Source organism: Coregonus clupeaformis, chromosome 19, assembly GCF_020615455.1.
Source record: "Coregonus clupeaformis isolate EN_2021a chromosome 19, ASM2061545v1, whole genome shotgun sequence".
NCBI classification, from domain to species: Eukaryota; Metazoa; Chordata; class Actinopteri; order Salmoniformes; family Salmonidae; genus Coregonus; species Coregonus clupeaformis.
Window position 1 is genome coordinate 44,332,272 of NC_059210.1, and position 11,776 is coordinate 44,344,047.

The following is an 11,776-nucleotide window of genomic DNA, read 5'->3' on the forward strand; positions in this document are numbered from 1 at the left end:
AACTATCCAAAATAATAATCTTAATTTCCAACACATAGATACAGTTTTTATATTATTTTGATAAATGTATGAAAGCATGGTAACTGCGAGTAGCTAGCTAGTTTCAAATGGTAAACACACGTTTTCTCAACGACGCAGCCATCTTGCAATTGTAAGGAGATGTCATCAGTGATTCCCATGTCGATGCAAGATCTGACTGCCGACCGAATCTGCCGACGGTCAGCCAGATTCGGCAGATCTTGCATCGACACCAGCAAGTCTTCTTATTCCTTATGTTTGTCGTCAGCTGCCTATGGTCTTTACAATTACACACATTTAAAAGTGTCAACGCGCAAGCGCGTGCACACTGGGGAACCCGTGAAAAAACGTGCCCGCCTATGGAAATCATACACCCATCCAACTGATTCGTTCTACCGCCAGTCCTGTTTTGCAACATCTCTCGAAACAAGCACACGTTTTCCCCAGCCAGAGTCCCACAAAATCCAACATTTGTTATTTTAATGTTTTCCAAAAATAGAATGCATCACAATAGCTCTAATACAAGTAGTACGGTGGACCAACAGTACTGGCGGATCATGACATTTTTATTTTAGGTTTGGCTAAAACAAATTGACAGAATTGGCTAAATCTTGGAAGCAAATCATGTAAAGATCTTGTCCATAGTACATTGTCAACTCGGCATCCTTTCCAGTGTAAATATTAGAAAATCAACTAATGGTAACATTGACAAATTAATCAAAATTCATGTCTTTATCCAGTTACAGTAAAATGGCACTTCTGTTGGAAAACATTGCATTGAAGTGTTGCAGTATGTCTTAACAAAACATTATTTATTTTGAAAGAACGGCAAAGACAATCGGACCTTCACTTCAACGTCTTTAATACCGTGATGTACACAGAATCCACACAGGGATGATAATGACATAGTATTATAAACCTGTAGATTTAGGAGGTCCTAGAACAGGGGTACTCAACCTGGGGTCCGAGGTAATGCAGGATGACGGTGAAAATAAATATAAAGACTGCTACTTGATTGGTTAATAAATAACGGTGGGTAGATTATATGCAAAATATAAATTACGTTTCTACATAGACAGGAGATTAATCATGTCTGGAAAACTTCATAAACCACGTTTCCATCCACAGTTTTTATGCGAGTAAAGTCATACTGTATTAAAACTATTTTTATGACAGCTGTGATGGAAACAGGAAGTTTCAGTACAATTTTATCAATGCCAACAGATCATTTGTTCGCTCGACACGGGATCTTTTTGTGTTGGTAAAATTAATTATGTAAGAAATGACAAGAAATGTAGCCTACTACAACAACACAATGTCATGAAGAATGTTATTGTTTAAGTGAGTACAAAACTCTAGTCTAGGCTGTAAACTGCAGTAAAAAGCCTATCATTTCAATAACCGCTCAAGAGCCTGGCGTTTTGAATGCATATTCATTTCGAAATGATTGCATCTAGCATGCCTGATTGGGCGACCATTTTGGATCAATTATGTTTTTTTTCTTGAATGTTTAGCCTACAAGTTCCAGACACATTAGCAGGCCAGCAATATGGTGTATTTTTTCAGGATTTATCAGCTAACAGAAACATGCTAATGCAGGGATTTCTAGTGGTGCTCATATGAATTATGATAATGTACGAGAGCGGAGGAAGTTTTATCCGCGTTTGGCTTCCGTGTTTTAAGTGTTTGAAAATGAGGTGGACACTATTAGAGATTGTCACCATAGAATGGTGCTGTTGAGGTATTCAGAACTCTACGTAACCTACGTAATGCATTCACAGTGCAGAGGGTATTTCACATGACATTTCTGGTACGATTCAGAAACATCTAAACATTGACTCCTTTTGCCAAAAGTCTACTAAACAAGTACCTCATTATTTATTATAATAAAAAACTGTTAGGTCGCCTTTTAAGAGTTAATTGAACATTCTTCAAGAATATGTAAAAGTGTATACAACAAGTCCCCACTATACCTACAGTGCTCAAACTTGGAATTTGTAGGTAAGTGAAGTGCAAACTGTCACGTCCTGCAGTCACATCTTGGTCTTGAGGGGAGCCTGAGTGCTTAGGGGTGTAGGGGCTAGGGGCTATTTCTGGACCGGACCACAGCTGTGCCCTGTTGTCACTTGGCCTGGCTGGGGGCCATGCTGAAGGCCTAAGGGGTAGTGGATAGGGTTAGGAATTGTTTCTGGACCGGACCACAGCTGTGTGGGTCCTGCCTAGGGTCACATCTTGGCCTTGAGAGGGACCATACCGAGACTCTTTAGGAATGTCTCTAAGGTGGACAGGTACTCCTGGGGGTGTCGTCTCAGGTGGCCTGCATGTGTTGACTCCTCCCATTTCCTGTCTGTCACCTCCATCCCTCGTTTCCTCCAGTAGGCGATGATCTCCTCCATGCCTTCCGGGTCGCACAGTGCGTCGTTCTGGCAAAAGAAGACGAGCGCGGGTGCGGTGACAGGGTTGTTCCAGAAGACATCGATGCCGGTGTTGAAGTAGTCGACTGTGTGGTGTTTGAAGGCTCTGAAGTAGAGCATACTGGCCCGTTTCACCAGGCTCTCCAGCCGGGGGAACAGGTTCTTACCTAGACCTGAGAAGATAATCAATTACAAAATGTATACTGAACAAAAATATAAACGCAACATGTCCCATGTTTCATGACCTGAAATAAAAGACCCCAGAATTTTTCTATACGCACAAAAAGCTTATTTCTCTCAAATTGTGCACACATTTGTTTATAAACCCTGTTAGGTGAAAATTTCTCATTTGCCAAGATAATCCATCCACCTGACAGGTGTGGCATATCAAAAAGCTGATTAAATAGCATGATCATTACACAGGTGCACCTTGTGCTGGGGACAATTAAAGGCCACTCTAGAATGTGCAGTTTTGTCACAACACAATGCCACATATGTCTCAAGTTGAGGGAGCGCGCAAATGGGCATGCTGACTGCAGGAATGTCCACAAGAGCTGTTGCCATAAGCCACCTCCAACGTCGTTTTAGAAAATTTGGCAGTATGTCCAACCAGCCTCACAACCGCAGACCACACGTAACCACGCCAGCCCAGGACCTCCACATTCGGCTTCCATACCTGCGGGATCGTCAGACAAGCCACCCGGACAGTTGATGAAACTTAGGAGTATTTCTGTCTGTAATAAAGCCCTTTTTGGGGGAAAAACTCATTCGGAGGTCCTAATGAATTTCCTTATATGAACTGTAAAATCATTGAAATTGTTGCGTTTATATTTTTGTTCAGTATAAATGGCCTGATGATAAAGGACAACGTCAGCTCTTTGGTTAGCTTTATAACCTCTAACCAGGCTGTACTAGACAGTACTAGGCTGTCAGATGTGTTACACCTGGTCGGTATCCTCTAACGGTAACCCCTGTCCCCCAGACTCACCTGTAGCCATCCTCTCCAGTGAGCCCAGCACTAGGCTGTCATATATGTGGCCTCTGATCCTGTGAGTGAAGCCGTAGTACTTCTGTGTGTCGCGGGACACATGCACCAGCAGCTGGGTGAAGGTGTACCCTCCTATGGAGAAGGCGTGCACGAGCAGGGGGCGTGTCACAAAACGGTCACTCTGCAGGACATCTAGTACCCTCGCCCCGTAATCCAGGCCCCAGCGAGGCCAGAGGAACTGACTCACCTAGGGTAGAGGAGAGGGGATAGGAGAGGTATTTTAGAGAGAAAGGAGACCATAGAGAGGAGCATTCTAAACAGAATGTTTAAATTGTTACATATTTCCCACCCATGACGTTGCCCCTTCCTTACCTCACTCTCCACTATGAGCACATCGAAGCCTGTACGGAAATAGATCTCACAGTACTTGGCCACAGCCTGAGGTCGCGACCCCAACCAGGGCAGCATCAGCAGCAGGGGCTTGGTTGGGGCAGGGGTAAGGGCTGGGGATGGAGAGGTGCTGGCTGCATCGTTCAGGGCAGACAGATGACCAGGGGAGGGTTTAGGTGAGGCCGTCTCATTCAGGTACAAGGTGATGGTCTTGCTGATGCGGTGAGCAGTGATCCCACGGGCTAGCATGGTGACAACAGGGATCCAGAGTGCAGTGTTAGGGAGCCTGGAGGTGGTGCTGTAAGGCAGCTGTGGTGAAGGCTTTGGTCTGGAAGGGGAAGAAAAGGAGAAATTGAAAAATAATATTTTGCAGACAGATTTGCTGTATAAACATGTGACATTACAGATAGCTAGTACTTCTTTTGTATACTATTGTATTTTTACCAGTCATTAATTCATTGCAAACCATGAACAACCATACATGTTGTAGCAGTCGGAATCTAGCCCTTGATCATGACTATGCATAGTCACTTTACCCCTACCTACATGTACAAATTACCTTGACTAACCTGTACCCCAGCACATTGACTCGGTACAGTTACCCCCTGTATATATCCTTGTTATTTTATTGTTACTTTTAATTTAATGTTTTACTTTATAGTTTATTTAGTAAACATTTTCTTAACTCTATTTCTTGAACTACATTGTTGGTTAAGGGCTTATAATAATAAATAATATGCCATTTAGCAGACGCTTTTATCCAAAGCGACTTACAGTCATGTGTGCATACATTTTTACGTATGGGTGGTCCCAGGGATCGAACCCACTACCCTGGCGTTACAAGCGCCATGCTCTACCAATTGAGCTACAGAGGACCACAGGGCTGGTAAGTAAGCATTTCACGGTAAGGTCTACACCTGTTGTATTTGGCGCATGTGACAAATAAAATCAGATTTGATTTGACTCAGTTTCATTACATTACACATAAGAGTCATTGGACGAAGGACGGGGGTATTTTGTTAAGAGTCCTGACGCTCAGTCTGAAAATTAACACGCATCGTTTGCGGTACGGGTTTGGAAGCAGAAGGACCTTATCTTTCATATCAGCGAGAAATAATAAAATAATGATTAAATTGATACACCTTTTTATAGGGTTAGGTTTCCCACACCGCCATATTTCCATGTTACAGCGGTTGTTTACAGAAAACTGACGGAAGACAGTGGACTAGCTACCTGTGCTAATTAGCTATCTGCATCTCAACGGAAGACTGACACCACAAACGTGTTGTCACTGAAAAATACTGTCGGCTGCAACGGCGTTAAAACTGGTTAAAACAGTGTACTTACATTTGGGAAATTATTTTGATGTGATATGAAAGTAGAGGGATTTGTTTGTAGAACACTACCGTAATTGAGAATCGATTCATGTTTAGATGGAGTATTTGGCGGTTGTGTCTTCCAAAGCCAATTCGCCTTTAAACAGAACATCTAATGTCCTTGGACTACAAGGAGCAACGTTAGGCTCCTTTAGTCCATTATTGGGCTAGTCGTAGCCTACAACATTCTGCCTTCTTCCTACAGTTCAGCCATTAGCTTCACACACAACTGACTCATGTGAACTACAATCCCGACGCTGTGTTTTTAACGTTTAAAAAAGTAAATAATCATTGCTTGCAATATGGCTTTCCAAACATATGGCCCTAAACTTTCATCAACGAGAAAAAATATATACACTTACTGTACTGTAGCCGTTTTGCACAGATCCATATAGCTATGGGTGCCTCCATCCGACAAAACTACACTTCTTCCAGAGTTTGCTCCGAACACCTGTGTGTAAGCTTACTAGATAGTACAGCTTATTTTTTTCTAACAAATTTTGAAAGATAAACTCCTTATGCATCCAAAAACGTAAGGCAAAGGACGCGTGTTAATGTTCAGATTTAGCATCGGGGCGCTAAACAAAACTCTCCCGTACAGAAGACGCCTTAGTCCAATTAATTGTGTTAGTCAATAAAGGGCAAATCGTACCCCGGACTTTCAAGGACACTCAAGGATAATATCAATGAAAAAGCTGGTAGCTAGCCAAATTAACGAAAATGGATCATTCCAAATTTTTAAAAGGCATGTTAAATGGACAATGTGGGCGAGATTAATTAAATAACTCAAAACACTTTAATCTTATGATCAAGCGGTCAAAACTGGCAAAGCTAGCTAGTTAACTTACTATCGATAGTTAGCGGGCATGTTGCCTATGTTGCAAAATGTTATTTATCATATCCTGTATACAGCATTGACACATCAAAACATGGGAATGTTGCTATCATAAGAACTTTCCTTACCTGTGAAAACTTGTCTTGTGCCAAAGCGCCCCGCCCCAACGTCCCGGAAGTACTCATCAGAGACGGTAGTACACATGTCACAAACCCCCATACAAAAGGGGTTAGTTATATATCTTTGACAAGCCGGTGAAATCGTGTCTACTTCAATATGGGGGCGCTGATGATTAGCTATTTTAAACTACGAGCTACATAACCCATTATGCATGCCGTGGTTATATGAGCATTTTTTATCCTAACAAAGCCCCTTTTCTTTAGTTTCATTAGCCTGGCTGACGCGCTACCCACGTGACTAATCAGGAAGATTTCGAAAGCTGGTGTCAGCCGGTCATAGCTAGAAGGGATCCAGCATTTCTCAACGACGTCAAGATGTTACTTTTTTGTAACAGGTTAGGAGAATGAACGTAGCAATTTTCTGTATAAATAGCCTCCAAAATATATGTAAACACACCTTAAATGTCTCAATTTTTGTTTTGAGTCCTATTTTATGATACAATATCAGTACTTGTTGCATTTACAACTTGTCCAAATCTTATCATCAACTGATTTCAGCCAGTGTATGGCTGTGGATTGACTAAATTGTTTGAATGGAATGTTGGCATATTGGCAGTGAATTTGAAAAATTCATGAAATCTCTAAAACTGTCTGGCTAGTGCAGATAAATTATTCAAATTCATTTTTTACACAACATCTTATCACATCACTGGCAAACCATGGTTGGCCAACTCCCCGACCAAAATGGCTGACCTTTATCCCATCATAATAATTATATGGTGCCTAGCTAAACACTAATCCTAACCTTAACCCCTACCCTAAATGTAGCTCTTACCAAACCTTTACCTTAACCATTTAAATGTTCAACTTCAATGGGGTGATGTCAGAGTTGGAGGTCCCAGGGATCCCAGATAGCAAGGATCACATTAAAATATGTAAGGTTTGCAGTGGCGACCCATCATTCAGGGCAGGTGGGGCAGAGCCTGTTTAGCAAATCATTAAAATTGTGTAATTATTATTTTTGCCTGTTTTGCATGTTATTTTTGCATTAATACATGCAGGGGCGCAACTTTGGTTTTAGAAAAACCCTGGACAACACCCTGTCGTTCTCTGCTAACATCAAAGCGGTGACCCGATCCTGTAGGTTCATGCTCTACAACATTCGCAGAGTACGACCCTACCTTACACAGGAAGCGGCACAGGTCCTAATCCAGGTACTTGTCATCTCCCGTCTGGATTACTGCAACTCGCTGTTGGCTGGGCTCCCTGCCTGTGCCATTAAACCCCTACAACTCATCCAGAACGCTGCAGCCCGTCTGGTGTTCAACCTTCCCAAGTTCTCTCACGTCACCCCGCTCCTCCGCACACTCCACTGGCTTCCAGTTGAAGCTCGCATCTGCTACAAGACCATGGTGCTTGCCTATGGAGCTGTGAGGGGAACGGCACCTCCTTACCTTCAGGCTCTGATCAGTCCCTACACCCAAATGAGGACATTGCGTTCTTCCACCTCTGGCCTTCTGGTCCCCCTACCTCTGCGGAAGCACAGTTCCCGCTCAGCCCAGTCAAAACTGTTCGCTGCTCTGGCACCCCAATGGTGGAACAAGCTCCCTCACGACGCCAGGACAGCGGAGTCACTGACCACCTTCCGGAGACACTTGAAACCCTACCTCTTTAAGGAATACCTGGGATAGTATAAAAGTAATCCTTCTACCCCCCAAGTTGCGCCCCTGAATACGTGTCACATATCAGTTTGCAAACAATGTAAAACACACAAACATGGTCTCTTTTTTGGGGGGTAGGGCGAGAGGTCGGAACTTGACAGGGCCACATTGATGCGTGTAACATGAAAACAAACATGTTTGACTTCAGTGTTTGAGGGTCTACATAACGAAGAAATCAGTACAATTTATCGTATTGGACGTGGGGGAAATTGGAAGAGTAGGGGGAGTCGGATGAGAAATGTCATCACTAGACAAGGCAAGAACTAGATGTATGACAGGAGACCAGGAGAAGTGCAGTACTATCATAAGGAGAGTTATACTTGGAATACGGAGGAGGAATGGAGGGAAAAAGAGAGGCAGAGGAGGTCTAAGAGAGAGAGGGAGGAAGAGGGTGAGCTTGAGTCAGTTAAAAATGGCGGGAAAAAGGGACAAGGTTTGTTAAAGAAGAATGGTAGAAAGTGTAAACAGAGTGAGTTGAAGACAGGAGGAGAAATGGAAGTGAATGAGGGCGAAGTATGTAAGGTGAAGTTCTCGGAGCCCGAGGTTTGCACCGAGGGTCAGGATAAAGATGAGTCTGTGACAGTAGGAGTGAAGTTTTTGGAAAAAGTGGACCCTTGCCTTTCGGCTGATCCATTTGTGGTTTCAGGATGGCTGAAAACAGAGTTGGGTGCTGTGAAATCGGTGAGGGTAACCAGAAGTGGTCTAGTGATAATTGTTTGTGTTTCTGCTGGTCAGAGGGAGCAGGCGCTCCGTGTTAAACGAATGGGGGAAAGAAATGTGAATTGTTTTGCTCTCAAGAAAAGGATGCCATTGAAAGGCGTGATTACTGGGGTAGCGGTAAATGTGAATGCTGACCAACTGAAGGGGAAGATTCCCTGTGTTTTTGATCGTCGTTTGGTGCGATGCAGACAGGGTAGTGTGAGTGGAGAAACAGAAGAGTCATTGTCTGTTTTTTTGAGTTTTGATGTTGAGTCTTTGCCCGACAAAGTGGTGTTAGGATATATAAGTTATCCGGTATGATCTTTTATGCAGAAAACATTACGTTGTTAAAGGTGTCAAGCTTATGGGCATGTGGCAGCAGTGTGTAGGAGGGAGGTTCCTAGGTGTGAGACGTGTGCAGAAGGGCATGAGACAAAGGAATGTGTAGCATTGGGGAAAGTAGTGGTATGTGTTAATTGTAGGGGTGCCCATGGGGCTGGGGATCCGAAATGTCCGGTGCGAGAGACGCAGGTTGAGGTTTCCAGGGTTAGAGTAGTGCAGAAGTTGTCATATGCTGAGGCAGTGAAGAAAGTAGAGGAAGATGGGTCAAGGGGGAGGGATCCTGAGAGGAATGGTGTGAGTAGTAGATACAGTGGGGGAAAAAAGTATTTAGTCAGCCACCAATTGTGCAAGTTCTCCCACTTAAAAAGATCAGAGAGGCCTGTAATTTTCATCATAGGTACATGTCAACTATGACAGACAAATTGAGAATTTTTTTCTCCAGAATATCACATTGTAGGATTTTTAATGAATTTATTTGCAAATTATGGTGGAAAATAAGTATTTGGTCACCTACAAACAAGCAAGATTTCTGGCTCTCACAGACCTGTAACTTATTCTTTAAGAGGCTCCTCTGTCCTCCACTCGTTACCTGTATTAATGGCACCTGTTTGAACTTGTTATCAGTATAAAAGACACCTGTCCACAACCTCAAACAGTCACACTCCAAACTCCACTATGGCCAAGACCAAAGAGCTGTCAAAGGACACCAGAAACAAAATTGTAGACCTGCACCAGGCTGGGAAGACTGAATCTGCAATAGGTAAGCAGCTTGGTTTGAAGAAATCAACTGTGGGAGCAATTATTAGGAAATGGAAGACATACAAGACCACTGATAATCTCCCTCGATCTGGGGCTCCACGCAAGATCTCACCCCGTGGGGTCAAAATGATCACAAGAACGGTGAGCAAAAATCCCAGAATCACACGGGGGGACCTAGTGAATGACCTGCAGAGAGCTGGGACCAAAGTAACAAAGCCTACCATCAGTAACACACTACGCCGCCAGGGACTCAAATCCTGCAGTTTCAGACGTGTCCCCCTGCTTAAGCCAGTACATGTCCAGGCCCGTCTGAAGTTTGCTAGAGTGCATTTGGATGATCCAGAAGAGGATTGGGAGAATGTCATATGGTCAGATAAAACCAAAATATAACTTTTTGGTAAAAACTCAACTCGTCATGTTTGGAGGACAAAGAATGCTGAGTTGCATCCAAAGAACACCATACCTACTGTGAAGCATGGGGGTGGAAACATCATGCTTTGGGGCTGTTTTTCTGCAAAGGGACCAGGACGACTGATCCGTGTAAAGGAAAGAATGAATGGGGCCATGTATCGTGAGATTTTGAGTGAAAACCTCCTTCCATCAGCAAGGGCATTGAAGATGAAACGTGGCTGGGTCTTTCAGCATGACAATGATCCCAAACACACCGCCCGGGGAACGAAGGAGTGGCTTCGTAAGAAGCATTTCAAGGTCCTGGAGTGGCCTAGCCAGTCTCCAGATCTCAACCCAATAGAACATCTTTGGAGGGAGTTGAAAGTCCGTGTTGCCCAGCGACAGCCCCAAAACATCACTGCTCTAGAGGAGATCTGCATGGAGGAATGGGCCAAAATACCAGCAACAGTGTGTGAAAACCTTGTGAAGACTTAAAGAAAACGTTTGACCTGTGTCATTGCCAACAAAGGGTATATAACAAAGTATTGAGAAACTTTTGTTATTGACCAAATACTTATTTTCCACCATAATTTGCAAATAAATTCATAAAAAATCCTACAATGTGATTTTCTGGATTTTTTTTTCTCATTTTGTCTGTCATAGTTGACGTGTACCTATGATGAAAATTACAGGCCTCTCTCATCTTTTTAAGTGGGAGAACTTGCACAATTGGTGGCTGACTAAATACTTTTCCCCCCACTGTATGTACCAGTACAGAGGGATAAACCAACAAGTGATATATGTTTCAGTAAGATTTGATTTTTGGCATTTATAGCAATGGTTATATCAACTGTACTGCAGGGATGGAACGTAAGTCACAGAAAATAGAGGTTTTGGTGGCAGCTGCAGGGAGGTATTTGGGTGTGCGAGACTTGACATTAGAAGAGTTACTGGGTGTGTTAAGTGGTGGTGTCCCTTCCATTCAGGCTGTTGGCCTGAAGTAGGAATACATAGATTTAAATAGTGGAGTATGGTAGTTATTATTATTTATTTATTATTTTTATATATTTTTTGTGAGTGTAGTATTAGATGGTAGGGTATTTGTTGTATTTTTATTTATTTTTTAAAGCAAAGTATAAGGGAGTTACACTCCAGTCAAGTAGGTGGCAGTAATGCAACTTTTATTTTATTTTATTTTTTATTTCACCTTTATTTAACCAGGTAAACCAGTTGAGAACAAGTTCTCATTTACAACTGCGACCTGGCCAAGATAAAGCAAAGCAGTGCGATAAAAACAACAACACAGAGTTACATATGGGGTAAAACAAAACAAAGTCAAAAATACAACAGAAATAAATATATATACAGTGTGTGCAAATGTAGCAAGTTATGGAGGTAAGGCAATAAATAGGCTATAGTGCAAAATAATTACAATTAGTATTAACACTGGAATGATAGATGTGCAAGAGATGATGTGCAAATAGAGATACTGGGGTACAAATGAGCAAAATAAATAACAATATAGGGATAAGGTAGTTGGGCGGGCTAATTTCAGATGGGCTGTGTACAGGTGCAGTGATCGGTAAGGTGCTCTGACAACTGATGCTTAAAGTTAGTAAGGGAGATAAGTGTCTCCAGCTTCAGAGATTTTTGCAATTTGTTCCAGTCATTGGCAGCAGAGAACTGGAAGGAATGGCGGCCAAAGGAGGTGTTGGCTTTGGGGAT

At 42.7% G+C, this 11,776-nt stretch overlaps 1 protein-coding gene across 2 annotated transcripts; it reads right to left on the bottom strand.

The window, feature by feature from the left end:
* Positions 1-538: 538 nt before the first annotated feature.
* Positions 539-6,402, bottom strand: LOC121531956. 2 transcript variants are annotated; one of them, XM_041837550.2, is made up of 4 exons: positions 6,150-6,402; positions 3,793-4,138; positions 3,421-3,667; positions 539-2,605 (listed from the first exon to the last, which is right to left on the bottom strand). In XM_041837550.2, exons 2-4 carry the CDS (start codon positions 4,057-4,059, stop codon positions 2,244-2,246), a joined length of 876 nt encoding a protein of 291 aa, XP_041693484.2. In that variant the 5' UTR covers positions 4,060-4,138; positions 6,150-6,402; the 3' UTR covers positions 539-2,243. The 2 variants fall into 2 exon arrangements, with proteins under 2 accessions (XP_041693484.2, XP_041693483.2); XM_041837549.2 differs by lacking the exon at positions 6,150-6,402 and adding an exon at positions 5,549-6,075.
* Between the last annotated feature and the right edge of the window lie 5,374 nt (positions 6,403-11,776).

Bases quoted from the DNA above. Each gene is read 5' to 3' on its own strand.
- LOC121531956 (XM_041837549.2), bottom strand. From the start codon at position 5,577: ATGGATCTGTGCAAAACGGCTACAGTACA. The intron at 3,668-3,792 runs GTAAGGAAGGGG...CCTCTACCCTAG, and splicing joins TGCTCATAGTGGAGAGTGAG to GTGAGTCAGTTCCTCTGGCC. The intron at 2,606-3,420 runs GTGAGTCTGGGG...TTATCTTCTCAG, and splicing joins ACTGGAGAGGATGGCTACAG to GTCTAGGTAAGAACCTGTTC.